Here is a 27,616-nt window from a genome sequence, read left to right on the forward strand (position 1 = left end):
AGGGTAGGAATATACAAACCAAACTTAGACATGGGCCAAAAACATTCCCAGGGGAGCTCAGATATGATCATGAACCCACGGAAACTCAGGATTATAACTAAGGCTTGGCTTACAGAAGTCCAGACATTGCCATGGGTTCATGAGTACATAAACTGAAGTTCAGATGTGACCACGATACGTGGGAGTTCAGGCATGACCAAAGGCACATGGAGCTCACACACGAGTGCAGACATAAAGGAACACAGATGTGGAACTCAGACAGGAAATCTACTGTGTCTACTCCCAGGAAGCTTAGATGTGACCACAAATGTGTACTCAGACAGATGGGGGTGGGAGACAGGATTATAAATAAAGGTCCAAGGAAAGGCTGGCAAGAACTCAGCTATGTCCTGAGACAGATCAGATAGGAGCACACACATGTAGGCTCAGACATGGTAAGGAATAAAAGACAAAGAATAAGCACACTAAAGCCAAGCTGGGACAGCCTCACAAACTCAGAAGTTTGAGTATGGAAGCTAAGAGTGTGTGACCCCAAGGTGCCCCAAGAAGCAGGCTCCTGAAGTCATCAAGCCCCTCAAGCCAGATCCAGGGATTCAGATATATGCACTGGCCTAAGAATGATCCCACATGTCCACAGTCATACTCAAGCCAAGCTTGGACCTGCCAGACCCCAGACCCCAGACTCACATCTTCCCCAGGGTCTCCAGGTTCTCCTGCACGGCCGGCTTCACCCTGCACAGAAGTGGTGGTGAGGTCTAGGGCCACTCAGCCTTATGCCTCCCTGCCCAACATTCAGACCCTAAGACCAGGTCCACTCACCTTCTCACCCCTTGGCCCTGGCAGTCCTCGATCACCTTTGGCCCCCTGTAGACACAAGAATAAGAAAGCAACTCAGGCATTAGTTACAGATAGATGAGACTCAAGGAAGGAGGCACAAGCAAGATGTCAAATGTGGGGCATATTATATAAGTTGAGGGTCATGAGGGTGCGTAAACTATGGGTCAAAGACCCCTTGCTATCAGAGGTGCCACACTTACCGGTTCACCCACCAGGTCTCCAGCAAGGCCTCCCGGGGCTCCCTGATGAAGAAGAGGTGTCAGTGGGGTTCCTTGGCATGCCCTCTTGGTCCTCCCTTCCAGGTCCCTAGTACACTCACCTTCTCTCCCTTTGCTCCAGGGGGTCCAACTACCATCTGTGGGGAATACCCAGTGAGTTGCCTAGCCACCCATCCTCCCCAACCCTACCCTGCCATCATGAATGGAATGTGGAAACTGAGGCTTGGGGTAAAGCAGAGGAGTTGGTGCAATAGGTAGAGGTCAGGGTCAAAGGTCACCTGTCCAGGGGTCCCCATGGGTCCAGGTTCTCCTTTAGGTCCAACAGGGCCAGGCAGACCTGGCAATCCCTGGGGCAGAGCAGTATGGGTAACTCAGAGCCTCTCCACCATTCTGTCCCTACTGCCCCACTCCTCATATCCAAGCACACAGCTGGGCACAGGGCCCTATGATAAGCCTGCTATGAGCAACCCCCAGAACACATACTGGTACACCAGGGCTTCCTCTGTCTCCATCCTTTCCACTGGCACCATCACGACCCGGGGGTCCTGGCTTCCCTGTCTCCCCCTAAGAGGGAGGAACTTAGTTAGGGGCCTAATGGTCGACCCCTGACCCCTGAAATCAGACCCTTACCTCTATGACTTACCACTTGTCCAGGCAAACCTGGTGACCCCTGAGGACCCTGAGGGGAAACAAATATGGGGATGGATGACACAGGGAAAAGGACAAAGGAAGACATGGGAGAACCCAGTATGTAGGAACACAGTATCCCTTAAAGAGCCACAGATCACTCACCACAAGGCCTGAAGGGCCAGGGGGGCCAGGAAGTCCCACAGCTCCAGTAGGTCCAGGCAGGCCCTAGAGGAAGAAAAAATTCAAGAAGTGCCACTTCCACCCATTTCTCTGTGACCTTACCCTATGAGTTGGGTCACTCACCCGTCCTGGGGGTCCTGTCTCTCCAGGCTCTCCCTGCAAAAGACCCAAAAAGCATATGAACAGAGCCCACAGCGGAACTCCTGGTGCTTAGCATAATCACCAGGAATGATACCCCAGAAGCTAGCAGAGCTTATTCTGGGTGTAGACAAGGCTTGAAGGATCCCCCTCCTCCACCATCCACATACTCCCACATACTTATACTCACCTTCAGTCCAGAAGGTCCTTGGGGTCCAGCAGGGCCAGCAAGACCCTAGAGAAAAGTGTCAAGGCAGGGAACAGGGATTAACATTGTTTGCCTGGGTTCAGGGATTCCCATAAACAAGGTGTGGTTCAACAGCAGACTGATGCCTGTCCTATCCCTCCCATACTCCCACCATTTAGTGCTCCCCCATCACTCACTGGGGCACCAGGCGGTCCAGGGTCTCCATGGCCACCCTGTTAGAAACAGTCAGATGAAGAAAGCCAGCCCCACCCCACCAGGGAAACTAGGCAGAACTGTTCATGGGGTTGGGCACAGGATGGGGCAGGAAAAGTAAAGAATTCAGTACTCACTGCTGGGCCAGGGGCCCCCCTCGGACCCTGCAAACCCTGCATAGAGAAGAAGATAATGAGCCTCAATCAAGGCCTCACTTGGGCCATTCCCACCCCCTGGGGATCTTTGCTTAGGGGCCCATTTCCATGCCCCCACCCTCCCAGAGACAGATCACTGTGTATCCACAAACTGCCCTTCGGATAGCACACATGGTCCTTTGTGTACATGCATGCATGTGCATGTACACACACACACACACACACACACACACACACACACACAGCAGAATACCAGAGTCTGCGCAAGCTGCTCTTGCCACCACTCACCAGCTTTCCTTCAGGCCCAGCTACACCACGCTCTCCTGGTAGACCCTAAAGAGAAAAGGTCTAAGGCTACACTGTTCTTGTGCCCTGACCTCAGCTTCTCCCCCAATCCATCACTCCCTATGCAGCCAGAAGCAGGAGTCAAATAGTCCAGGTAGTGCTGACTCCAACTTTGAATATAGGACAAAACATGTAAGAGCCACATTCTTTCATACAAGTGGTCCATGGGGCAAGGACTTACTGGGTTGCCATCATGACCTCTCTGACCAGGTTCTCCCCGATCTCCCTTGATGCCTGGCACACCCTGCAAGCATAATATCATGTCCTGAACCCCCAGTCCCTGCCATGTGCCCATATACATACACAATACCACCCCTAGTATGCCACATAAAGGAGGGGGAAATACAGTGTGATAGAAGACCTCACCCTGTCTCCTTTGGGGCCTCGGTCACCATCGCTGCCTGGCTCTCCCTGTGGGGATGTGATGTCAAGTCAGTTCTTATAGACTTTGCAAGTGGGAGTCCCCAGGCTGATCCCACACTGACCTTGGCACCCTTGAGTCCAGGGGGCCCTTGTTCTCTGGTGAGTCCGAGACTTGGATCATCTATAGTCACCTACAAGCACAAGATCACAGGGGAGAGAAAGACATAGAAGTGTCATGATGGGTCACAGGATCACAGAAGGTTATAAAGTCAGAGACACCACATGGATTTCTGGGGCCCAAGCTAAGGGTGGCCTCCTGGTCACCAGTCACAGCAGTCACAGGCCTTGGGCAGGGCTGAGGTAATCACCTTGGGACCAGGAGGACCAGGGGGTCCAGGGAGGCCATCTCTGCCCTGCAGAAAAGAAGAAAAGGGGGCAGTTTTGCCAGCACATGCTCCAGGAAGCTCTACCTCACAGGGCCCCATCTGGCTTACCTGCTCTCCACGTTCTCCTTTCTCTCCCCGTTCTCCCTGAAGTGCAAACAGCAGGTTGAGGGTTATGTCCATGAGAATCCAACACCCCCCTCAACCCCACACCCCTGGCCCTCCCAGACAGTCCCCAGGCTCACCCTCTCTCCTGGCCTTCCTGCCTCCCCCTCACCCCCAGCCCGACCTGGGAGCCCAGGAATTCCAGGTTTTCCAGGCTCCCCGGCAAGGCCAGGAGGTCCAGGGGGGCCTCTCTCCCCAAGGGCCAGGCCAGGTGGCCCCTGAGGGCCAGGGTCTCCACGATCTCCCTTTAGCCCTCGTTCTCCAGGAAAACCAATGGAGCCCTGGAGGAGCAGAAGATGAATGCTGGTGGGTGTACAACTATGACTCCCACAGGGCATACATACTAAGCCACCACTTACCTCCTTGCCTGGAGGACCCCGCTCTCCCGGGTCCCCTTTGGGGCCACGGCGCCGTTCAGTCATAGGCAGGAAGCCACCAGAACTCTCATCCCAAGACTCCACAATCTCCCGCAAGGCAGATGTCTAAGGGTTGAGAGGAGCAGGGCCCATAACTGCCACTACCTACCCCTTGGGCCTTGTGGGCACTACTTGCAGCATGAGACCCCCACCTGTTCCCACCCCAGCCCCTGAACAGCTTACCTTGATGCCAACAGTTTCGAGAAATCGCTCCACATTCTAGGAACACAAGGTTGGTGAGGGACTACACACAGAAAAGAAGCTCCTGCCTCCTGCTCCATACTGCCCCACCAAAGAGCCTCCAATGCCCTCTTGTCCTGGCCTCTTGCCAAGCATATTTTCAGTCCTATTTAGACCCACTTGGGGCCCCTCTCTGGCATGTCCCCATTGCCCAGGTTCCCTTGAGTATAAATTATAAAAATCCCAATGGGGTAGGGGACAAAGCACAGAGAACAGAATCTGTGGAGCCTCATAGCAAGGGGAAGAAGATGGAAAGGTTGTCATTATGGGCATGCAAATGAGTGTTAAGGGCCAGGTCCCAAGGTCAGCTCACCGGGACACTCCCAGGTTCTCCTCTCAGGCCACGCTCTCCAGGCAGGCCCTGGAGGGATCAAGAGACAGGCTGCTAGGATCCAGCTTATGAGGCATGTGTGAATATGTGGGTCTACAGCTACTTAGGCAAATGAAAAAGGTGGGGCCTCACCTGTTCCCCTTTGGATCCAGTCTCCCCACGGTCACCCTGAGAACAAAGAATGATTAGGTGAGGAAAATGTCCCCCAACCTGATCAGGCCCTCACCATACCTCCTACCCAACTCACACACTCACCTTGAGGCCGACACTTCCTGGGACACCAGGAAAACCCTAAGATATGACAGAATACAAAAGGATCACGTAGGATCATGGCATCCTGGGAGGTATCCCAAGAAACCTAATGGCCTCTGTTTCTCCCAAGTTCCAGAATTACTCTGAACACTCACCTGGCCAGGAGGGCCCACCTGCCCTGGAAGACCTGGAGGGCCCTGGAGCCCAGGGATACCAGGAGCTCCACGTTCACCCTTGGGGCCCTCATGACCCTGTGAAGGATGCAGTCAGCATCAGAACACTGAGGTCCCAGGAAAGAATAGAGTCATATCTCACAGAGTCAGGATGTAAGATCAGAGGTTACAGAAAATTCCAGCACTTACTTCTCTCCCTGGAGAACCTGAATCTCCCTTCTCTCCCTAAGGAAGACCAGGGTTTTTCAGACATGGCCCAAACCAAAGCCACAGGAGACCCCAGGGGAGGGGCTTTACCTTCCTCCCATCTTCTCCAGGGTCCCCAGGTTCTCCCTGTGGGCAGAGGACTCATATTAGCTCAAACAATCACCAGTATCTGGAGACAACACACTGTCTTGGCAGATTTCAGATGACTATGACTGTCTGTGCCTCTACTTCCATGGCTGTTTTTGTCTTGAAGTGTGGCCTGGACCCAACTGAGTAAGCCATTGCAAGACTAAGGGTGACCTGCATGGGCCTGCTCACCTTCATGTCCCCCAACCTGATCAGGCCCTCACCATACCCCCTACCCAACACACACACTTTTCTGGCTTTTAAGATGACACTCCACTATGCATCTGGTTTGGTGATAATCCACGTGACCCAGTAGTGTATGCATCCATGTATATCTTAACAGGTGTATCCATGAGTCTCTGTGTCACAGGAGTGATTTTGTGACTCACTCTGTCTGCACATCTTGGCCCATGTCTGTACTTGGGCATGGGCTTATACACGTATAACTGGGTCCCCAGTGCCTTGAGAACCATGTGTCTTGGCATCTGTCTACAAGTCTTGTATTTCAATGTGTATGACCAAATGTATGTGGATGACTATGGATATAAATGTATGTATCACCAAATATGTCAGATGACAGAGTCAAGGGTATGTGTTTTACTAGGTCTCAATGTAAGTCCACATGTAGTCCTAAGCCCATTTCTTAACATATATCTGAGTCCAGGTGAAAGTGTCTATATATGAATATGTCTCTATATGTCACTGAATAAGGCTTCATGCCACCATGTCTATACCTGTCAATTTGTGTCTGGTTCTTTGTCTATGCCCATGGCTGTGGGTTACCTTGGACCCAAGTTGATACATTCATCTATGAAGTTGCCGTATGTGCACTTAGAACTGTGTTACAGGATATATCTTCACACCTGGGCTAGGTTTTCAGGGGTTGGTAGGTGTCTACATGTGTTAGCACATATGCTTCATGAGTTGTCTGCATATTTGGGCTATGGGCATGTGCTAGGGTTCCTTAGCAGGTTTTGCCCTGGCTGTGCTGGACACACTCACATTTTTCCCATTCAGGCCAGGTTTGCCATCCTCGCCTGGCTTTCCCTGTGGAAAGAGATCATCCATCAGATGTCAGGGCTCAGGAGAGGATAGGAAGCAGGCAAAAGGACAGCATGAAGGCCTGGACTTACCAGTGCTCCAGGGGGTCCTGGGGGACCAGGTGGGCCTTGTTCTCCTCGGAGGCCAGGAAGTCCCTAAAAAAATCTTGGTTAGGTTTGAGAGGGCCTCAGATATCCCTAGAGACACACCCCCATGGACTGAAGGATGCACTAAAATCCTACTCCAGTGTAGAAACGCCAAGGATTGGGAGGTCCCTTTGGGATCCTATGGGTTAAGGGCACTCCTGCTGCTGAGACTCCCAAGGAAATAACCCCCCAAAGCTAGAGGACCTATTAAGATCCTCAAGGCAAAGAAGATCAGAAAGGGGGACTCTATTAAAACCTTCAGGCCAGGGACTCAGACCCCTCCCAAGGAGAAGGAAGAACCAACTGCCTTCACTCTTACTGATGCTACGATTATGATGGACCTGGCTGTGGCTCATGCTGGACCCCTGAGCTACCCTCCACCCCAGAATCTCCCCCACTTACGTCTCTCCCTGGGTCCCCAGCTTTTCCTGCAGCACCCTGGGGAAAGACTCAAAGTCAGGATCATGGGGTCAGGGGCCCTGTCCACCAACAGGACCCCAGTTTCTATGAACTCAAAGCCTGCATGTCAGTAGCATGCCCATCCTCAAACTTCAAGGCCAAGACCAGCCAGATGAGACACAGGTTTTGGACCCTCTTATGAGGAGATACAGGAAGGGGATGACCAGCAGTGACTACCATGACTCACATGCAGCCCAGGGGGACCAGGAGCTCCTGGTTTCCCATCCAGCCCATTCCGGCCATCCAGTCCAGAGGGGCCCCGGTCACCCTGAGGAAAAGAGAGTGGTAAGAAGCATCCAAGACTGATATGGATCTTGGAGTCAGGCACACCTCCCCAAAACTACACTCTCTCACCTTTTCTCCTGTTGGGCCTCGGACACCTGGGTCCCCCTAGAGGGAACAAGGTCATATAAGAAGTAAGGACAAGGGTTGGGGTTGGCTCAGTGGTAGAGCACTTGCCTAGCATTTGTGAGGAATGGGATTCGATCCTCAGCACCACATAAAAACAAATAAATAGAAAAAAGGCATTGTGTCCATCTACAACTAAAAATATTTTTTAAAAAAAGAGGTAAGGACAAGGGCTGGGACTGAAGCTCAGTGGAAGAGTGTTTGCCTAGCATGTGTGAAGCACTAGGTTTGATCCTTAGCACTGCATTAAAAAATAAATAAATAAACAAAATAAAGGCATGCTGTCCACCTACAACTACAAAGAAATTTTTAAAAAGATGTAAAGACAAGATGAGTTTGAGGCTGAGGGGCAAAATTCAGCACTCACCTGTGGACCCTGGGGACCCCGAGGCCCATCAATGCCCTGCGGAGAGAGGGAAAAAGAATCAGAGCATGCTTTCCCAGGGCAGCCCCTACCAAAGGACCAACCACACTCACCCTCTCCCCAGGAGCTCCAGGTGGCCCAGGATCACCCTTCGGTCCTCGAGGACCCTCCTGTCCACGGTCCCCAGGCTCTCCCTGTGGCAGAGACAAGCTTGCTAAGGAACTAGTCCTTGAATCACAAAGATAAAAGATATCATGTGGGGTACTAAGATCCTTTATAGACTCATAGCTTCACTCTACCCCACAGACCCCCAGTACCTTCTCTCTGGCTCCAAGTTCTATGTCCACCTGTGGACAGTGAGAAGAATGCTTCAATGAGGGGAAACAGGAGTTAGAGAGGGACGATGGGGTTAGTAGGGATTGAGGGTCAATGGAAGTGTCGGGGGGGCCATAGAGGAAATAGAAAAGGTAACAAGACACAGTATGAAGTCAACAGGGGCAGGTGCAGGAAATAACAGAAAAACAAACCCAGCTCAGTGCCTACCGGCCTTCCAGAAGGTCCTGGGGGACCCTGGAAAAGGAAATGATCATAGTGAACAAGAGCCTTGAGGTCCCAGGGCATGGTTCAGGTTTGCCCCAGGATCAACTCTGTCCCCAAATTCCTTGAAGAAATACCCCAGTACTAACTCCCAGAAGGTCATCAGCGACCTCCAGGCTCCTGGCACAGATTCTGACTAATAAATTGGCAATGGCACCAGGGAAATTTTCATCCCACCTGAGCCCAGGGCCAGCACAACTCACCGGCTCCCCACGGTCACCCTTGGGTCCAGATGGTCCAGGGCTGCCCTGCAGAGAGCCAGAATGTCAGGGTCACTTGGGGAAGGTAGTAATTTGGAGGAACCTTGAGGACTCATGGAGTTCTGGTGGCCACTGGGGGATTGTGATAAGGGGTCACAGAAAGTAAAGAGCATAAGGGTTAACATTGCAATGTTGGAGCAGCAGAATCAGGTGCTGGAGACTGGATGGTTGATGGGTTAAGGTTGAGGTCAGGGTAAGGTGTCAAAGGCTGAGACTCACGTTTCGTCCATCCTCTCCAGGATCTCCTTGGTCTCCCTTCTCACCCACAGGACCTCGGGGTCCAGGTGCCCCCTGAGAAAAACAGCTGGTCTGAGACAAACCTTCATAATATTTTGCAGCTTCCCCCATGAGTCCCTATACTGCCCCAGGTTTTCCCACCACTTTCCATTGCCACATTCTCCTTAAAGGGTCTCTTATCACCCTCCATCACCCTCAGTGCTCCCTATCACCTTCATGCCATAGATTCTCCCATTAGCCCTCCTACTTCTCCCTGCTAAGACTCACCCGAAGGCCACGCTCACCAGCTTTTCCAGGCAAACCTGGTTCACCCTGGTGACAGAGAGAAAAGTGGAGGTGGAATTGGGGAAAAGAGTTCTCGGGCACCAACTGGACAGAAGGCAGGGAATAGGTTGGATGACCTGACAGAGTCCCCAGGCCTTGGGATCATAGTTCAAAGGTAAAGGATCAGAAAACACAGGAGGGAGAAATCTTACCGGGGGACCTTCATCACCTTTCTCTCCAACTTCACCCTGTGAGACATGAAAGTCAGCCCCAATCCAAGACCCCTAGTGATGCTGGCAAATTCCTTTTCCCCGTATCTTCCATGGCTCCCCCAACTCCAGCCTCTTACATCTCGTCCTCGGAGGCCAATAGGTCCAGGAGGGCCAGGCCGCCCAGAGTCTCCCTTCTCTCCAGGAGGACCTGAGTCACCCTATAGGGAGACAAGAGTGAGGTGATGAAGAATGCATGCAGCAGGCAGCCTTTAAAGAAGTGACCCCAGAAACCTTGAGGGCACCCAAGGTCATAGATACTCACTGGAGGTCCTGCTCTTCCAGTGAGACCAATGGGACCCTGAGGATGTGGGAAGGGGGACAGAACTTAGTGTTCTCAGGTACCACCTCTTCTCCCTTTGTCACACACCCCCATCCCCACATTTATTCACCCGGTCTCCACGATCTCCCTTGGAGCCAGGGTCTCCAGGAAGAACCAACCCTGGTGGACCCTGTGGGTGGAAAGATCAGAAGTCAGTAGGTACACCCTTCACCTGACCCACCCCTAAATACTTTCCCTTCTCTCACCTGTTCCCCTTTCACTCCAGCAGCTCCTTTGGGTCCAGTAGGCCCCATATCACCCTGAAAGTAACAGAGACCATCAGTGTTGGTCCCAGAGTCCAGGTATCTCCACAACCCAACAATCATGCTTCAACTCTTGTGACCTTCAGGTAGGCCCAGAGTCCTATGACCTTGACATCAATCTTGTAACAACTTCCCCTCCCCTCACCAGATGTACCTTTTCTCCTTTGGCTCCCGCACCAGCAGGTCCCTAAAAACAAATAGTATGGATATTACTTGACCCCACCTGGAGTTCAAAGGATCAAAATCTTGATTGGAATGGGTTATATATAACTGGAAATCATAGAGCAGTCTTTGCCCAGAGGTCTCAGGGTCACCACTGAGAGCAGGGGGGGGGGTTATACAAAATGTGATAACACAAAGTTTGTGACCAGTATGGTGGTTAAAGGTTCAGAGGATCACAATCAGGAGTCTGGAAGCAGGTTATAGCATAAAAAAAGTCACAGACTTCTGAGCCTGCCCAGGAATCCAGGGTTATAGAGTCACATAGTATTGTTTATAGGTCACTGCTCCAGGGATGTGCTGGGCTCAGAACCCCATCCTTCCCACACTCACCACTACTGCAGGGTCCCCAGGGCGACCAGGCTCTCCCTGAGAAGAGAGTATAGGGGCAGGGACAGGTTAGAGATCTACCTAAGAACCCAAGTTTCCAGTGTCCCACCTGCCACATCCTGATGCCAGGAGGTACAACACCCAGCCCACAACTCACCTTCTCTCCACGGCGGCCAGTGGGTCCTGGTGGCCCCTGTATGTGAAGAAAATATGAACTCAAGTGGAAAGTAGGAGGGGAAGACCACACAAAAGTCCCACTCCTCATCCCAGCAGTCATAGACTCACTTCAGGACCCTCAGCTCCAGGACGTCCAGCAACCCCAGGCAGTCCCTGGGGAAGAGGAATAGAATTGCTGCTCCAGGTAGTGGGGTGGGGAGCAAGGGGATCATGAGTAAACAGTGGGTAGAGACTGGGGGTCAGAACTGAAGAGGGGTTGTGGAGAACTGAGATTTAGGTAGCAGGAGCCAAACTTGGCTGGAGGGCAGAGACCAGGTCATAAAAGTCGAGGTCAGTACAGTAAGGTCAGAAGGTTAAAATCCAGGTCCCTGGGGTTGAAGACTAGAGTCTGCATTAGTGGAAATTAAGAATTGGGTAAAGGGGCTGGGGATATAGCTCAGTTGGTAGAGTGCTTGCCTTACATGCACAAGGCCCTGAGTTCGATCCCCAGCACCAAAAAACAAAACAAACAAACAAGAATCAGGTAAAGATGGGTGGATGACAGGATCAGCAGACATCAAGGGAAAGAAGTCAGAATCAGGAAGGGGCACAGAGTTCATAGGTAAATTGGCACTGGCACTGAAGTCAGTGGGCTTACCTGGGGTCCCACTGGGCCAGGAAGTCCCCGTTCACCCTGATGGAATAGAAGAGGTATCAGAGCTAAGTCTGACCCCAGATCCTCATAGCCCAAGAGCCCCAGACTGCACTTACTTTTTCTCCAGTCTCACCCTGGATCCCTGTCAGTCCCCGGTCACCCTGGGAAGAGAGAGGATGGGAGAGGGGCCTTGACTGGTGAAAACAAACAAGGTGTTGTAAACTCCAACTATCCCCCCTTCTCTGAAACCACATCCTCCAACCTGGACAGAACCCCTATCTCCTGGTCTTCCAGCCTCCCCTAACACCATGGGAGGCTCAGAGTATCACTCTTCACTCCTGAAGAGTACTAGTACCAGTACTCACTTTGGGGCCAGTGACTCCAGGAGGTCCCTGCAAGCCCTGGAGAGGATGAAATTGGCAATTCAAAGATTAAAGTTTGGGCAAAAGGAAAGAGTAGGAGTTAATGGTTGAAGGTGGGGTCATACCTACCACATTCAGAATCCCCAATCCCTAACTCACCGGCTCACCCGGGGTCCCAGGTTGTCCTGGGAGGCCTGGGGCTCCATCCTCACAGTCACCCTGTCAGAGAAACACATGTTAGGAAGACACAGGGGAGCCCTGACCCCACACCCAGCCTCTTGCCTTTGAACTAAGATACCAAGAGGCAAGTTTCCTACCTTTTCTCCTTTCTTTCCAGGGGGACCAACTGGGCCTTGGGGTCCAGGGTTTCCAGGAAGACCCTAGGAGGAACGCATAAACATATGAATGTAGGAACAAATCCCAGGCCCGGCTGAGCCCCCAGTTTCTACCCAAATCCCTGAGCAGGTTCCCCAGTAGAGCATCAAGGTTCCCTCACCGGCAGTCCAGGTTCCCCAGATGCTGTGCTACCAGTACCTGGTCCAGGGGGACCCTGGGAGAGAACAGCAAGTCAGCGGATGGCCAGAGGAATCCGTCTCCAAGCCGCCACCTGCATGTCTTATACCTAACTTACCCGTTCCCCACGATCACCTTTGTCACCCTGGAAAACAGATTATGACCCCATGAATCTGTGCCATACCTCCTTCCCCAAGACACCAGATAGACAAGAGTCATAGTGAGTAGATTATAAGGATCACATGGGAACTGAGGAGTCATGACATGGGTGGGGGTCAAAAGGTCAGAACAATCAGTAGGTGCTGTAGGTTTCAGTGGAGTCATCGGGTCTTTGAATCACATGGGGGTCATGCTATTACCTTCACAGCTGTTCCAGGAAAGCCAGGGGGACCACGGGGTCCTGGATCTCCCAAAGGGCCACGAGGTCCAGGAGGGCCCTAATGAAGAGACAAAGTATAAGGTGCAAACCCCACAAATCTTACTCTCTTCTACACATTAGTTCCACACTGCAGATCACCTGCTCCCTCCCACATAATCCCTGGGACTTACCGAAGGTCCAGGGTCCCCTTTCTTTCCAGGAAGCCCTAGTCCCTCTACTCCAGTGACTTGCCCAGGCTCCCCCTACAGGGACAGAGAGCAGTAGGCAGGGTAGTGAAGGTTCAAGGTGGAAGAAAATTCTAAAGGTACCCCAGCTATTCCTTACCACACCTCAGGCCTGGCCCAAGATTGCCTGCAGCAACCTCTTCTTCCCTAGGACAACTTGACCCTCATTCCACCTTCACCTACCGGCTCCCCCTTCGGGCCTCGAGGTCCTCGCTCTCCCTAAGGACAAAACACAGCAGACAGTAGTGCTTTAGGCTCAGGTGAATCTCAGGGTGGCCCCATGGGCCAACAACACCCCAGCCCAGCCTCCCCATCCTGTAGAAAGAACCCTGGGAAAGCAAAGAAGGGAAGGCACTTACCGGTTCCCCACGAGGGCCAGGCCACCCTGGGGAGCCCTGTAAATGGAGGCAAGAGTCAAAACAGTGAGAACCATCCACTCACTCAAGCATTTGTCCTACCAAGGTCTGAAAGGGCAAAGTTTTCTCACCTTCAGGCCAGGGGTTCCAGGAGTTCCAGGAGTCCCAGGGCGACCAGGGTTGCCTGGAGGCCCATCTGCACCAGGAAAGCCCTAAGGAGGCAAAGAGATCAGAAGAGGAAAGGACCCCCTCTCCAATGCCCTGCTTTGCTGAAGGAGCCCCAGTCCATCAACCAGGGATTCCCACCCCATAGTTCTCCAAGTATTGTCAGGGGTGGAGCCGAAGGACAGAGAATGGCCCCTCTGAACTGAACAGCATAATAAGGCAGAAAGTATTCCCTGCCTCTGGGACCCATAACTGCTACCTGGAGCCTCTCGAGAGGATCTCATGGCCTCTCTGACCCCTCCACTTCAGAGTTTCCACCAAGTCTTTGATGTAGTTTATAATCTCCACTTAGGCTTCTAGGAATACTCTGCGGTCCTAATTCTACTTCCTCTTTCTTCCTTCTAAAACTCCTGAGAACACTAGGAAGAGCAACCTGGGGGACACCCCATGGTCTTCTCACTCACCCTTTCACCCTTTCCAACAGTACTTCCAGGAGGGCCTTGGGGGCCAGGAGCACCAGTCCTGCCCTGAGAGGGGAGAGTAGGTAAGGAGGTAGTAAGCCAGTCAGGACAGGGACAGGTGTGGGGAGGCACTCACCGGGAGACCGGAGGGGCCAGGAGGCCCAGCTTGTCCTTTCAGGCCCTAGGAAGAGTGATCAGTGAGTTCCATGCTGTCAGTTCTCCTTGCTCCACTGATGCCCAAACCATTGTATACTCCCACAAGACCACTCACCATCATTCCAGGTTCCCCTTTCTGGCCCTGAGAAAAGACACATCAGCGAGAATCAGCATGACTAGCCTCAGATGTGGCCTTTACCCACTCACTCACGCCTGGACACTTACCTTTGGACAATAAACGGAGCAAGGCTCTGGCCGTGGCTATGAACACAAGATCTCTTTAAGTCCATTTGATCCTTTCAAGAGCCCCAGGTCCCCTCTTCTATACCACCTAGCACCCCCAGAGGCCTCTTCCAAACCTGAGTGGCTGAGGCTGCTTGACACAGGGCTATTGCCAGATCACTGACTGCCCGGTTCAGACTTGGACCATCATCCACAGCAAAGAAGTTCTGCACAGGGTCCACGCCTGGCACCAAGTGACGTAGCTGTTCTGGGTCAGCTCCAGCCAAGCCCAACATCATCACCTTGAGCCCTAAAGAGGGGTCCAGTAGCCTGCATGATGTCCCCTCTGGGGCCATACCTGTTCCCAGATCCCATTCCCATCAGCCCAATTCCTCACCAGCAGACTGGGCCTCGCGGATAGGACTGAATATGTCACCTCTCAATGGCTCATCCACTAACAGAACCATAACCCCAGGCACTTGTTGTTGGCGCCCAGGAGCATCTGGTGCCAACAGATGTCTGTGAGCTGTGACCACAGCTGTGCCTGGGAGGAAAGACATGGTAGAATTGGGAGGTGGGAAACCAAGCTCCTAATAGGGAATCCCAAGGAGTCCATGCTCACTGCAGTCCTCACCCAAGTTGTTCCCACTTGGGTCTATGTAGGGGATGTCACGGATCTTCTGCAAGATGATGCCAAGGTCATGGGAACTATTCAGTGGGAATAGTAGGGAGGGCCGGTGACTGTAGGATAGCAGGCCAACCTGGGGTAGAGGGAGATACAGAGCCTGGGGGGATGACAAAGCAGTGATGGGAACATATAGAGCCTAGAGAAACAGAGGGGGGATGACTAAATTTAAATTTCTTATTAGGAGGTCAGTAATGATAATAGAATAGGGAGCCAACCAGCAGGTGAGATCTGGAGCCTGGGAGAAAGACTGGACCTGTGGTGGGGTAGAGAGATGGTGACTAGTGTGGAGCCTGGGATGAGCAGAGAGGTGGGGGGACATATGGTCTGACTGCCTTTAGGGTCAAACCTGGGTAGCCTGTGGCCCAAGAGGCCCAAGTGCCGACACCAACTGCTCCAGGACCTGCCTAGCAGCCTCTGCACGGTGAGCATTGTCTCTAGTAGCATGTAACAGGAACACCACATCCACTGGGCCATGGGAACACACTGCAGGAAGGGGTCAAGTTACTAATGGGCCCATCTAGCAATCCTTCTTAGGCCTCTCCTACTGTGCCTTCTATACCTGGCTTCTGTGTAACAGAGGCCTCAGGACCCAGCACATCCCCACGGACAGGTGTCAGGGAGAATATATAGGAGATGCCAGGCTCTAGTCCTGTCACCCGCTGGGAGCTCGAGATGCCTGGAAGTGTCTGTGGGGTCCCTGGTACTTCTGCAAAGGACAAAACTTCATTAAGAAGGAGGCCCTCTATGGAGCTCCAACTGCCAGCCCACCCCAACCTTGGCCTCACACTCACCCTGGCCAGTGCTTCTGAGTGGCTGCCAGGATAGGATGTACCTGGATGCCCCAGACACTGGGGTCCAGGCCAGAGTTACTGAGTCGATTGAGGTTTCCACCACATTTAGTTCAGTACTTGGAACACGAGGTGACTCTGAAGGAGAAATCAAAGATCAAGGTGTCCTGAGAACCCAAAGGAGAGAGTTCTGAGATCCTGGAGCAGGTTATCTTAGAGAAGTGTCATGGGAGGTCATGCTGTGATTACTCTAGGGTCAAGTGTGTAGGAGGACAACAGAAGTCACTCAGAATCTGGGGTGCAGGAAATCAGGATGGATCATTAGTGTGAGGCAGGGGTCGAGCCCCAACCCGAGCACACCAAAGCAGAGTGGGACCTCTGGGCTCACCAGTGTGTGCAGTCACCTCCCTCCGGGGTCCTTCTCCAGCTGGCCCTAGGACACTCAGCCACACACGGTACAGTGTCCCTGGCTTCAGCCCGTCCAGAAGGTAGCTGCTGAGTTCAGGTCCCAAAACCCTAGAGTGTTCCTGGCCACCTGGGGCAGAAATGAGGGTGGGACCAGGAGCATGTGGGAGGATGCTACCTACCAGTATTAGTGAATTCCACTCCTCACTAACCCCCACCAACCTCACTGACTCAGGGTTCACCCTCCCTATTGATCTTCCTTATTCCCTCTACAGCTGCCTACTTTTCTGACCCTCCCCAACTGATCCTCTAGGGCCTCCTTTATCCCACCCACCTCACTGATTAATCCCACCCCTGTCTCAGATCCTGCAGACCCTGCTCCCACTGACCTTGTCAATCTCACTGGCTCTGCCCACAGCCCTGCCCCCACTTGGTTAGGTCCCTAACCTATTGGGGCACCTCTCACCCTCAGGTTGCCAGCGAAGAAGGAATCCATGTGCCCCAGGCACCTGTTCCCAGCGGAGTCTCAGTGAGTGTTCACTGCGCTGCACTACGCGAAGTGTCTCTAAGGCTGTTGGAGCCTCAGGTGCTTGAGAGAAAACGTGGGACTCAGGGAAGCTCTGCACCGACTGACCCCAATGTCAATCCCACACACTCACCTGTCCCAACCAGCCCCTCTATCTGTCTCAGGCTTCACCCTTCCTCTTTTCTCAGATCCTGCCCCTACTGGCTCATTACCAATACTTGGTCCCATTTCCAAATCCAAGCACCAGCCCCACCCCACAGACAATCCAAACCCCATTTCAAGGCTCGCTCCCGCCCAAGATCTGCCTACGTGTGGTGACGACAATGGAGACAGGTGCGCCCTCTCGGTCACCAATAAGTGCGGTCACTCGCACAGAGTAGCTGACTCCGCCTTCAAGACCCCTGATCTCTGCAGAGTCAGTATTTCCTGGGAGTATCTGATGTCTCATGGGGCCACCTGGCCATGCAAGCAAAGACCAGCAGTCAGGGTTGTACCAGAGGAGCAATCCCAGTCATAAAGAACAAGGGTGAACCAGGGAGCCAAACCTTCACTCCGGCCCCAAGCCAGTCTGTATGCTGTGGCTCCAGTGACCCCTACCCAGGTGACCCGAAGAACATCACTGGAAGCATTGAGGATCTGCAACTTGGACACACTGCCCACAGGTTCGGGAGCTAGGAACACAGGCAAGGAAAGAGATCAGGGCCACTGGGTATCTAGCAGAGAACAGGGTGGCAGTGCAGGCATGGCAAATGCAGAGAGAATCTGAAGGTTAGGTGAGTTTAGGGTGGACTGGTCAGAGTAGGAAACCCTGAGGAGGTCAGTGATTCATAGTGGGCAGTGTGGGACATCCATATTGTTATGGATACTTAATCATCATGAGTGGTTCAGAATGGACAGGACTGTCATTGAGCAGCGGTGGAATGGGCAGCTGGAACAGTCAGGAAAGTCTCTGGTAGAGACTTTACACAGTAAGGCAAAATAGCCAATGTGGTGTGGTGGCTAGCAGGTAGCCAGGGTCCACTCACCAGTCCTCACAACAACAGAGGCAGGGGCCCCATCCACACCGGTCACTTGGGCCCTCACATGTATTGTATACTCAGTATCTGGCTCCAGCCCATCTAGCTCAGCCACTGTGGCCTCCCCAGAAACCAACTGGGATTTCTCTGTGCCTGGGAACAGGGATAGAAGCAGTTCCAGGGCTAGCCATACTCTGTCCCCCAACCCTCAACCTGGACCCCCAAGAAAAACTCCAGCCCCTATTCCATCCAGATCTGCCACCCACAACCCTACCAAACTCCTGACTCCCACCGTGGCCTGAGTGCCAGGAAATTCTGTATCCTGTGGCACTAGGAACCCTGGTCCAGGCAATGGTGACGGATGAGCTGCCAGCTTGAGTCACATGAACTGTCCTCACTGGGCCCACTGGGTCTGGGAAGAGAGGCAATGGGGAATCTGATGGGGGAGGGAACAGGAATCATCTGATAAGAGAAGACTATGAGAGTCTAACAGGAGACAGGGACCTGATAAAGGAGATAATGAATGGTTCAGATGGGGAAGGAATGGGAATCTGAGCTGGCAGGTGACAGGAATATAAGAGACAACAAGATCTGACAGAGAGAGGGAAATCTGGTAGAGACTTTAGGAGGCACAGAGTGGGGTCTGTCAAATGAGAAAGTGGAAGTCTGAGAGTTAGGTCCAGGAGAAAAAGTGGTGAGGATCTGAGGGATAAGTAGTAGAAATACAGGGCAAAGATAGTGGGAGATTTAGGGGAGAGGCAGAGGAATCTGAAGAAGTGGGGACTTAAGGAGACCATGGAGACTGGAGGGGAAAGCAGTAGGAAGAGGCAGTAGGAATGTAAGCGGGAGACTGGAGTTCTGGGGAGAAGCAGGGATCTGAGCACAGAGTCTGAATGGACACTAGAGGCAGAGATCCAAGGAACTGGGTCAGGCCCTGACCGGTTCGAGCTATGATGGTCACAGGGGGGCCCTCCTCTCTCCCTCGAAGTGCAGACACAGCCACCTGGTAGGAGGTTCCAGGCTGCAGCCCCAGGATGTCTGTGGCAGTAGCATCTGGGGGCAATGTCTGACTAGACTCTGGACCTAGGAACAGAGAGAAATGCTGGCATGACTTCTGTCTATCCCCTTAGTTCCCCATACTCTGATCATACCCCTACACATTCCACACTGACCACTGCTTGTCTTCCAAGTAATCCGAAATCCACTGGCTCCAGGAACAGGTTCCCAGGCCACTCTTACTCTCGTTGCATCTGACAACACAACTCGTAGTCCTGGGACAGCAAGTGGGGTTTCTGGTTCTGGGAGTTAAAGACAGGGGCCAGGGTCAAGATCAGAGCAGGAGTCAATCAATCAGCTGTTCCTCATAAGCCTCTCACAGGGCTCACCTCTGCGAATAGTGAGGACACTAGCACTACCCTCACGTGCACCCACTCGAGCAGACACCCGCACAGTGTAGCTGAGCCCAGCACGAACATCATCCAAATCAAAGGCTGTCTGACTCCCAGGAAGAACCAGTGTTCTCTCAACCCCTGAAAGAGAAGGAAGGGTTGGTGGGTAGGGGTCAGTTAGAGACAAGAATGTAGATAATGGCAATCAGTGATGAACAGAGACACATGATGAGATGACTCATGGGGGATAGGAGTTAGTGAAAATGAAAAGGGTGAGAGATGAGGACACAGGTTAAAAGCAGCCAGTGATGAATGGCAACACTTATTAACAGGGGCCAGCGTTGAATGGGGACACTGGATGACAGGGGTAAATAGACAGAAACACAGGTTGTAAGATGACAGGAGTCAGTGGACAGCAATCAAGGTTGATAAGCCGTTGATAGAAATTGATGGAGGTTCAACCACAAGAATGAAATCCTAATTGGAATGGGTTGCACTCCATGTATATATAATGTGTCAGAATACACGTTTTTCTAGAAACAACAAATAAACAAACAAAAAAGATTCTCATGGTAAGCAATCAGCACCAATCATACTTACAAATGGTATTATTCTATAATATGCACGTTTTGTTTTAGAAAGTAAAAGTTAAAAACTAATATCAATGGGGCTGGGGGTATGGCTCAAGTGGTAGTGTGCTGGCCTGGCATGAGCAAGGCACTGGGTTTGATCCTCAGCACCACATAAAAATAAAAATAAAGATATTGTGTCCACCTAAAACAAAAAAATAAATATTTTTTAAAAATCTAATATCAAATCATAATTAAAAAAAGGCAAACTCAAAAAAAAAAAACAAAAAAAGAAATTGATGCAGGATGACAAAGGTCAGTATTCGATGAGGACATGAAATGAGAGGTTGGTGTGGACAGTAGTCACTGCTAGGATAAGAGAAGGGCAGTGATAAGAGCTTGTGGCTATGAAGAAGGATGAAAGTTATGGACAGGGATGCGGGGCAAGGAGTAGAGACAGAGCCAGCTGAGGAGGCCAGAGTTCTGGGAGTTCAAGACAGGGGCCAAAGTCAAAACCAGGGAGGTATATTGATAAAGAGACAGGGAAAAGCTTGTAGAGATCCAGGAGTGGAAGGAGATGGGGCAAGGGTGCAATCAGACCCTGAGGGCTGGAACTTTAGAGATTTTCTGGCTGCTTCCCCTCACCTTGGGTGCTGCGCAGAGTGATTCGGTACTCAGTGGCACTGGGGACAGGGCTCCAGGACACTCGTACTCGCTGCCTAGGCAGTTCAGTTGCTTGTAGGTCCATCACAGGGCCCACAGGCTGTTCTGGTCCTGTTGGAGAGAACAATGAGAGTTGATTTGGGTACCTGACACTTTCCCCAGTCACTTAGTCAGGCTGAGAGTTCTCACCAGTGGGGACCACAGTTGCAGGAGTGGCCACCTCACGGCCCTCCAGCAGAGTGTAGAGTGTGAGGCGATATTCAGTGCCTGGCTGCAGCCTATCCAACTGGTAGTGAGTCACATCAGACGGCAACACCACTTTCTGGGGTGGTTCCAAACCTGCAAGAAGACAGAGTCAGGTTAGCTGAAGCCAAACCCTGACTACTGCCTGCACAGCCCTCTCCCTGCACTGACCACTCTCACGACGCCACTCCAACCGGTAGCCACGGGCCTCAGGCACCAAGTTCCAAGAAAGGAGAATGGATGTGGGTCCCAGAATGACAGGATGCAGGGTCTGCTCAACAGAAGAGTCTGACAAGGGCACATGGGACATCAATGGCCTCTTTGCCCTACCCTGCCTGCCCACCCAGCCTAAAAAAAGTGCTCAGCCTTCTCACCAGTGCGGGCAGTCAGGGAAGTAGCAGGCCCCACACTACGGCCAAGTAGGGTGCTCACAGTCACCTCATAGTCCATGCCAGGCTCCAGGTCATGTAGCAACAATGACCCCTGCCCAGGGCCCAGCTCCTGCTGCTGTGTTTCCCCACCTGCATGGGGCAACATAGAGGGGTCAATGGGCCCTGCAGATTCAGGACTCTATAATCTCGTCTGAAGTGCAGGAACTCCCCCATACCACACTTCTCACTTACCACTGAGAACCCGCCATGTCACACGGTAACCAGTAGCACCTGGCACACTCCGCCAGGCCACCAGGAGGCTGTGGGCTGTGGTATTCTGGATAGTTAGCTCTGGCCCCTCTAGGGCAGCTGGGGGTAAATAGAATCAGGAGTGGGCAAGGATTCTGGGGCTGGAGGGTATTTAGGTGAATGGGATCAGAAGCTGGTAGAATTACTCACTAGTCTGAGCTGTCCCACTCACAGCCTCACCAATACTATTGGCATAGAGGGCAACCACAGTCACTTGGTACTCAGTCAGTGGCCGGAGACCCTGCAGCCACATGCTGGTCTCACCAGCTGGGACATTCACCTGCCCAGGATTAGAGGTTACCTCATCTTATCCAGTCAAGTCCTCAGCCACCCTCCTATCACTTCTGACATCCTTACCTCCCGCAGTTCGCCTGGCAGTGGTTGTCCCAGCCCTGTCAGAGGAGTGTACTGGACCTTATAGCCAGTCACAGGGCCACTAGCTGCTGTCCACTGTACTCTCAGAGATTGACTGCTTGGCTCAGACAGCACCAGGTCCCGGGGGCCAGTTGTTGAGTCAACAGCTGCCAATGAGGGAAATCAGGTGATGGGCAGGAGGGCCAGGGGTCTGAGCACATGTGATGGGTTCAGCACTCCCATGCTAGGGTTAGGTAAGTGGCCCAGGTTAGGGCACACAGTGTGGATAGGAACTCACAAGGCAAGGTCACAGGCACACCACCAGCAGTTGTGCACACTCTCCGGGAAATGAGGGGCAATAGGGTTCTCAAGATGCTGAAGTCATTGACGAAGAAGAAGAAATCATTGGTTGGTTGTGAGGCAACTCTCTTCAGTTCCTCAGGGTCAGCATTCTTGATTCCTGAGGTGATGCCGAATCAGGACTCAGTTGCCTATATGTCCCATATGTCCACCCCAGCTGACCTGTCACCTAGCTTAGTACTCACCCACAGCAAACAGCTTGACCCCTTGTCCCTTCAGCCTCTGGGCTGCTGTGTCTACCAGGTCCTGGGACTTCCCATCTGTGATCAGGATGCAGACCTAGAACAGGTGCAGAGGCCAAATTAGGGCTGCTTCAGACATTTATTTTGGGGTCACCCTGGAAGGCCATGGTAGGGGTTAGGGATCACCTTGGGGATGCCAGGTCGGGCCAGCTGGGGCAGGAAGACATGGTCAGATACATGCAGAAGTGCAGCCCCTGTGCGAGTGTTGCCCCCCTTGTAGCTGAGTTCACGAATGGCACGAATCACATCACCCCCAGAGCCAAGTGCATCCAGGCCAAACTCTGTTCTGATAGGGGGAGGGAGCAACAGGCAAGGAGTCAGGACCTTTTCCAACCACAGTCTCCAGGAAGCCTCTGGCTGAGGCCTCTTAAGGATGCCCTTTATTCTGTGATTCCTGCTCCCCATCACTAAAGCCTCCAAGTTAATAAACCCCTAAGGTGCTACTTTGTGTGCCACTTATGGCATCTGGGTAGACCTGGAGCCCTTGAGGTTCTAGGGAGATAGGATGTCTGGTTACATAATTATATGTTGCCGGGTGCAATGGTACACACCTGTAGTAATCCCAGCAGCTAAGGAGGCTGAGGCAGGAGGATCAAAGCCAGCCTCAGCCACAGTGACGCACTAAGAAACTCAGTAAGACCCTGTCTCTAAATAAAATACAAAACAGGGCTGGGGAGACTGAGATTGTAGCTCAGCAATAGAGTGCTTGGCTCATACATGTAGGACACTGGGTTCGATCCTCAGCAACACAAAAAAAAATGGATAAATAAACAAAATAAAGGTATTGTATCCGTACAACTAAAAAATAAAAATTAAAAAAAATAGGGCTGGGGATGGGGCTTAGTGGTGGAGTGCCCTGAGTTCAATCCTGGGACACCCCCCAAAAAAAAATTGTATGTGGAAGATTCACTTTTGGGAAGGTGGACACTGCCAGTCAGAGAGCCCTTCTAGTGAATTGAGAGGCTTGAAAGTGACTAGAGCTAGAACATGAAGAGAGTTCCTGGGTCCCCTCCTGGACTCCAAATATCTATCTATCCAGATAAGGAAACAGAGCCTCCTGTGTTGGGCAGAGAACTAGCCTGGAAGTGTTTCAGGCATGAGCACTCTTCCCAGTGAATCTCTCTCCTGTCTCCAGAGGAGATGCTAGGGAGGGGCTCTCTGGGCTTCCCAAGGACCCCATCTGGAAGGGCCTGGCCTACAGGTTTCTGGGCTCTGTACCCTGTCTGTAGAAGGGGTCTTGGTGAGGTCTACAGTTCCCTAGGGCCACTACTTACCGTGGGTCATCACTGTACTGAACTGCAGCAAAACGAACACCCTGTGTACCGGCTGCCCCAGAGAAAGGCAGCACCAGCCCCTCCAGGAAGCCCCGCACTTCTCGGAAGTTGCCCCGGCCAATGGAGGAGGAGCCGTCCAGTAGAAACACGATGTCAGCGGCATAAAGGCGTGTGCAGGTCACTGGAGCCGAAAGGAAAGACTAAGACCTTTTCTGGGAGACCACCCATTTCCTCCAGGCACTGTGGTCCCCTGTAACTGAGGGGCAAGGCGGCGAGTAGGCCTCATATACTTATGCAAACTGGCTGGTTCTGTGTGGCCTGGGAGCTTTGGAGGGAGCTACAATGGGACCCAGAGCACTCTCTCCTGCAGAGAATTGGAAAGTGCTGGGAGAGAGAGTTGCCCACACTGGTGTGGATCTATCTGGAACTGAGGTCAGTCTCAGGGGACCAGTGAGGAGTGGCATAAAGCAGAAGACCCAGCATGCATCTAGGGTGCCAGAATTTGGGTCTGTGCAGGATAAGAGACAATTTGGAAGAACCCAGCACCAGATTGTGGAGCATTTGAGGAGTCTGAGAGATTTAGGAGGCATGCCCCCAGGAGGAATCCATGGGGATTGTGGAGATATGAAGGAAGGTATTAGTGATGAAGGCCAAGTAGAGCCATGGGTGACAGGGTACTACCGGATTCTTCCTAGCTTATGCCCACCTCTTTCCCTGGGCTGAGCCCACACTTTGGACAACCCGGTCAGGATCCCAGCACAGAGTGCAGCCAACAGGAGCCGCAGCTTCATCCTGGGTGATAGAAACGATCAGAGATATTCCCACCTCTGTCTCTTGCCCCGTTGGCTTTACTAGGTCCCAACTCAGTGTTCCCCACCCCGAGTTCTGATCTTGCCTGTGAAACCGCCTGCTCCTGCAGCCTCCGTCGCTGCCGCCGCAGCCTCCGTACAGCAGGCACTCTACAGAAAAGTCCCGATCCGGCGGGTGGAGCCGCGGGTGGAGCAGCGGGCGGGGACCAAAGATGGCCCGCCCTCACCCACCTCCCTGAGAGGTTACCGCCCTCACCCCTCTTTCCCCAGACAGATAATATGACGCACTTAAGTGCAAAGCCCCCATCCTGCGTTCTGGGAATCCCCCCCCCCCTTTTCTTGACAGATGATGAGGGAGCTCCTCAACCCCATCTGGGATTACAAGGCTTGTTCTTTTAGGTCAGAGTGACCAGTCACGACAGCTGGAGGCTGAAATGTGAATAGGTTCCTGCAGACCAAAGGGTAGCAGCAGGATGGTGGGGGCGGGGGGGGGGGGTCAGGGGCTGCAGCTGAAGATGACTCACCCCCAACTAGGGGGTGCCCAGACAAGCCTGCAGGCCATGGGTCCCGACTAAGGACACTCCTGTGAATCAGTCATGTTCTGTCTGGTGGGTCTCCTGTGCCCCACCCCAACCTCCTTGACAGAGCAGCCTCCAGCAAGAGGAAACTGGGCCAGAGGGAGATCAAGGCCCCATTGGGCTGGATATAACTAATGCATCCCTCCTCTTTGGAGGGAGAACCCAGGAGGAGGGAGAACCTGTATTATGCTTATGCATAAGTGTCCATCCCAGTACCCCTGCACTCCCTACTATGACTTGAGTAAGTCCCTGGTGGATGCATTCCAGCTGTATTTTCAGGAAGTGGGATAGTCCATAGGTGGAGGGTGAGACCACCCACTGTGGCAGCTGATCCCTTAGGAATCTACCTCCTGGTGTCTTCATCCCAAGCCAGGTCCCCCTACCTACATGTCTTTATTCTGATCTGCTGGAGTTCCTTCCTTCAATCTAGTCTTCCACCTAACTGCCCTACCAGGCCCAGAAGTCACTCTTAATATACTTATAGCTTCTTCCTTCATAAATACCACCTCCCCTCTCTTACTCCTCTCCCCTTAATCAGGCTGATTTCCCATCCCTCTCCTCCAATTAACACTGTGACTATAAACAGTCTCCACTTAGGCCCAGAGGAAGTGAGTCTTTGCATATGCATCTTTCTTCAGCTGGGTAACACTAAGGCAGACACTCCCAAGAAAAGCCAGCCCCCAGTTGGGCCCTGATCCCTGTTTTCTTGCCAGTCCTAGATAATTCTGGGCAGCCCATTACATATCTACACTTACTGGGCCCCTTCCAATATGCTTGACCCTACAGCCTTCCTCCCATGGAGATCAATCCATGGACTGAGTCAGGGAATGGGGATAGAGTTTCTATTACATGCTTCCCCTTGAGTCTTTCTGGACTTTCTGGTATGGCCAAACCTCAGAGTGGTGAGGACCAGCCAATACTGCCTATTTTCCTGTTGCCCATGAAGGCTGGATCTGCCCATTTTCACTGTCTGCCACCACCATCCCCCATCCCCAACTATCCTAGATCACGGTGCAGTGACCTTAGGGGACCCAAAACCCTTTTCCAAGGTCAAGGTCTCCTCAGCTATGTCCCAGGACTCCCACCCCAACCTTGGAAGGTGTGCTCTAAGTAAAAGTAGCAGAAAACCAAATGACTTCTCATCAGAGGCAGCTCCTGCTCCTAAGACTATCACCTCCTCTGTAAGGGTAGGTGAGAGCAGGGTCTCAGAGAAGGAATGCACAATATGGACATACATGTACACATGCATCCAGCCTTTAGGAAAAAGACAGGAGACCCAGCTGAGAAAGTGGGCATACAGGCAAAGCTCACCAGAACTAAGTGCACCCAGAAAGGAAGGGCTGCTGTGAGGGAGACACTCAGAAGATATTTGAGACAAGTTTTTGGGAAGGAAGAAGGCTGGGAATGAGTACATACAGCCTAAGGCATAGCCTTGGAGGCCAGTACCTACCTGCACCTCTTCCAGGGCACTGAGACCCCCAGAGTTCAAACTTCTCCATCCTATACTTCCCTAGACACTCCTTTCCTTGGTTTAATCGCCAGCTCTGCCAAATGGCACTATGTCTCCAATCAAGGACTCTTCTTGGGGTTCTAGCTATATAGATCCTATTGTCTTAGATGCCACCAAACACCTCACCAGAATCATAGCTAAAGCTGGGCAGGTTGTCCCCTCCAATCCACTCCTCTCTAGGTCTCCCATACTGCTAGAGATTCTGTTCTGCAAGTACCTCCACAACCTACCCTAGCTCTCCCTATGGCCACAACCACAGCATGGTTCACCAGGACTGCACAGAAATCCAGCCAAGTCCCTGTGCCAGTGAAATCTCAGCTTTGACCAAGTCACATAGTAACCTCCAGTGCACCTCCCCAACATGCCTCTAAAGGAAATATCAAATGCCCTGAATAGAATGCAAGGAGACCAGATGACTCCCAGCGGCTCCAGCTCTTATGTCCAGTCCACCTGGACTTTGGAGGACAGGCATTGGTGTAGAAATCAAGTGGCCTCCTCCAGGAGCTCAAACTTAGGGCAACAGACTTAGCAATGATCCCCCCTGACTGGGTGCCACATCTCTTAAAGCTACTGGGGTTTGGTCCATCAAGGTTCTGTGCCACCCAACAGCTTTCCTCCAATTGGTCACACAATAGGAAGACGATTTGCTAAATGCCCCAGTCCTAGGCCATAGGAGGCATTAGACAGATGTCTCCTAATTGACAACTTGTGGCATGAGGTAGGGGTAAGGGAAAGGCACTGGGTCAGAGTGAGACTGATTCAAGGTTTTGCCTATTTTCAGGCTAAGATGCTGGGGAGACTTCAGCATAGCCCTATCCCCACAAAACTTGTCCCAGGACCCCTGCTCATGACTGCCAGCCAAAGACATCCTCAGAGGAGACTCAAGCCCCTCACTCCCTTTTTCACTCTTGGGCTCCCCAGGAACTTGAATGTGGAAAGACAGGGCAAGGGTACAGAAAGAGGCATACCTGCCCACCTGCTGTGGGGACCAGGACCCAAAGGGGTAAACAAAGGACAAGGCAGCTGAGAGCTCCACTAGGTCCTGACAGCCTCAAGAAATAGAGAGAGGGGAGGGGCCGGGTGCAGTGATGCATGCCTATAATCCCAGCGGCTCCACAGGCTGAGGCAGGAGCATC

The 27,616-nt window shown here is 52.4% G+C and overlaps 1 protein-coding gene across 2 annotated transcripts in view; it reads right to left on the reverse strand.

Moving 5' to 3' along the window:
* The window catches only part of COL7A1 (collagen type VII alpha 1 chain), a 33,534-nt gene extending 8,997 nt beyond the window's left edge, over positions 1-24,537 (reverse strand). The window contains exons 1-92 of one of the 2 annotated variants that reach the window (XM_081300748.1): positions 24,479-24,537; positions 24,290-24,375; positions 23,584-23,764; positions 22,436-22,595; positions 22,253-22,346; positions 22,006-22,167; positions 21,711-21,874; positions 21,504-21,633; positions 21,297-21,413; positions 21,048-21,194; positions 20,845-20,961; positions 20,620-20,769; positions 20,413-20,541; positions 19,196-19,339; positions 18,983-19,108; positions 18,750-18,893; positions 18,103-18,222; positions 17,820-17,963; positions 17,340-17,465; positions 17,104-17,250; positions 16,735-16,857; positions 16,252-16,398; positions 15,867-16,001; positions 15,635-15,781; positions 15,422-15,558; positions 15,022-15,148; positions 14,785-14,931; positions 14,525-14,697; positions 14,391-14,426; positions 14,281-14,307; positions 14,146-14,190; positions 14,013-14,075; positions 13,515-13,595; positions 13,387-13,422; positions 13,211-13,246; positions 12,974-13,045; positions 12,784-12,861; positions 12,543-12,569; positions 12,408-12,461; positions 12,229-12,291; positions 12,071-12,130; positions 11,915-11,950; positions 11,666-11,710; positions 11,553-11,588; positions 11,024-11,068; positions 10,896-10,931; positions 10,742-10,777; positions 10,344-10,376; positions 10,133-10,186; positions 9,997-10,056; positions 9,870-9,905; positions 9,685-9,765; positions 9,548-9,583; positions 9,339-9,383; positions 9,054-9,125; positions 8,778-8,822; positions 8,521-8,547; positions 8,295-8,324; positions 8,091-8,171; positions 7,981-8,016; positions 7,560-7,595; positions 7,393-7,473; positions 7,149-7,184; positions 6,693-6,755; positions 6,562-6,606; positions 5,524-5,559; positions 5,416-5,451; positions 5,209-5,304; positions 5,057-5,092; positions 4,934-4,969; positions 4,784-4,831; positions 4,414-4,449; positions 4,174-4,296; positions 3,895-4,095; positions 3,761-3,796; positions 3,635-3,679; positions 3,389-3,457; positions 3,270-3,314; positions 3,085-3,147; positions 2,847-2,891; positions 2,541-2,576; positions 2,388-2,423; positions 2,194-2,238; positions 1,989-2,021; positions 1,848-1,910; positions 1,699-1,734; positions 1,539-1,619; positions 1,334-1,402; positions 1,157-1,192; positions 1,038-1,079; positions 820-864; positions 688-732 (exon numbers count right to left, since the gene is read on the reverse strand). In XM_081300748.1, coding sequence (XP_081156874.1) covers positions 688-732; positions 820-864; positions 1,038-1,079; positions 1,157-1,192; positions 1,334-1,402; positions 1,539-1,619; positions 1,699-1,734; positions 1,848-1,910; positions 1,989-2,021; positions 2,194-2,238; positions 2,388-2,423; positions 2,541-2,576; positions 2,847-2,891; positions 3,085-3,147; positions 3,270-3,314; positions 3,389-3,457; positions 3,635-3,679; positions 3,761-3,796; positions 3,895-4,095; positions 4,174-4,296; positions 4,414-4,449; positions 4,784-4,831; positions 4,934-4,969; positions 5,057-5,092; positions 5,209-5,304; positions 5,416-5,451; positions 5,524-5,559; positions 6,562-6,606; positions 6,693-6,755; positions 7,149-7,184; positions 7,393-7,473; positions 7,560-7,595; positions 7,981-8,016; positions 8,091-8,171; positions 8,295-8,324; positions 8,521-8,547; positions 8,778-8,822; positions 9,054-9,125; positions 9,339-9,383; positions 9,548-9,583; positions 9,685-9,765; positions 9,870-9,905; positions 9,997-10,056; positions 10,133-10,186; positions 10,344-10,376; positions 10,742-10,777; positions 10,896-10,931; positions 11,024-11,068; positions 11,553-11,588; positions 11,666-11,710; positions 11,915-11,950; positions 12,071-12,130; positions 12,229-12,291; positions 12,408-12,461; positions 12,543-12,569; positions 12,784-12,861; positions 12,974-13,045; positions 13,211-13,246; positions 13,387-13,422; positions 13,515-13,595; positions 14,013-14,075; positions 14,146-14,190; positions 14,281-14,307; positions 14,391-14,426; positions 14,525-14,697; positions 14,785-14,931; positions 15,022-15,148; positions 15,422-15,558; positions 15,635-15,781; positions 15,867-16,001; positions 16,252-16,398; positions 16,735-16,857; positions 17,104-17,250; positions 17,340-17,465; positions 17,820-17,963; positions 18,103-18,222; positions 18,750-18,893; positions 18,983-19,108; positions 19,196-19,339; positions 20,413-20,541; positions 20,620-20,769; positions 20,845-20,961; positions 21,048-21,194; positions 21,297-21,413; positions 21,504-21,633; positions 21,711-21,874; positions 22,006-22,167; positions 22,253-22,346; positions 22,436-22,595; positions 23,584-23,764; positions 24,290-24,374 — 7,050 coding nt within the window. In that variant the 5' untranslated portion in view covers position 24,375; positions 24,479-24,537. Of the gene's footprint in view, positions 1-687; positions 733-819; positions 865-1,037; positions 1,080-1,156; positions 1,193-1,333; positions 1,403-1,538; positions 1,620-1,698; positions 1,735-1,847; positions 1,911-1,988; positions 2,022-2,193; positions 2,239-2,387; positions 2,424-2,540; positions 2,577-2,846; positions 2,892-3,084; positions 3,148-3,269; positions 3,315-3,388; positions 3,458-3,634; positions 3,680-3,760; positions 3,797-3,894; positions 4,096-4,173; positions 4,297-4,413; positions 4,450-4,783; positions 4,832-4,933; positions 4,970-5,056; positions 5,093-5,208; positions 5,305-5,415; positions 5,452-5,523; positions 5,560-6,561; positions 6,607-6,692; positions 6,756-7,148; positions 7,185-7,392; positions 7,474-7,559; positions 7,596-7,980; positions 8,017-8,090; positions 8,172-8,294; positions 8,325-8,520; positions 8,548-8,777; positions 8,823-9,053; positions 9,126-9,338; positions 9,384-9,547; positions 9,584-9,684; positions 9,766-9,869; positions 9,906-9,996; positions 10,057-10,132; positions 10,187-10,343; positions 10,377-10,741; positions 10,778-10,895; positions 10,932-11,023; positions 11,069-11,552; positions 11,589-11,665; positions 11,711-11,914; positions 11,951-12,070; positions 12,131-12,228; positions 12,292-12,407; positions 12,462-12,542; positions 12,570-12,783; positions 12,862-12,973; positions 13,046-13,210; positions 13,247-13,386; positions 13,423-13,514; positions 13,596-14,012; positions 14,076-14,145; positions 14,191-14,280; positions 14,308-14,390; positions 14,427-14,524; positions 14,698-14,784; positions 14,932-15,021; positions 15,149-15,421; positions 15,559-15,634; positions 15,782-15,866; positions 16,002-16,251; positions 16,399-16,734; positions 16,858-17,103; positions 17,251-17,339; positions 17,466-17,819; positions 17,964-18,084; positions 18,223-18,749; positions 18,894-18,982; positions 19,109-19,195; positions 19,340-20,412; positions 20,542-20,619; positions 20,770-20,844; positions 20,962-21,047; positions 21,195-21,296; positions 21,414-21,503; positions 21,634-21,710; positions 21,875-22,005; positions 22,168-22,252; positions 22,347-22,435; positions 22,596-23,583; positions 23,765-24,289; positions 24,376-24,478 lie in introns of both variants that reach the window. The other variant, XM_081300747.1, reaches the window with a different exon arrangement.
* Positions 24,538-27,616: the final 3,079 nt, after the last annotated feature.

Source organism: Spermophilus citellus, assembly GCF_964194105.1.
Source record: "Spermophilus citellus genome assembly, chromosome: 7".
Lineage (NCBI taxonomy): Eukaryota > Metazoa > Chordata > Mammalia > Rodentia > Sciuridae > Spermophilus > Spermophilus citellus.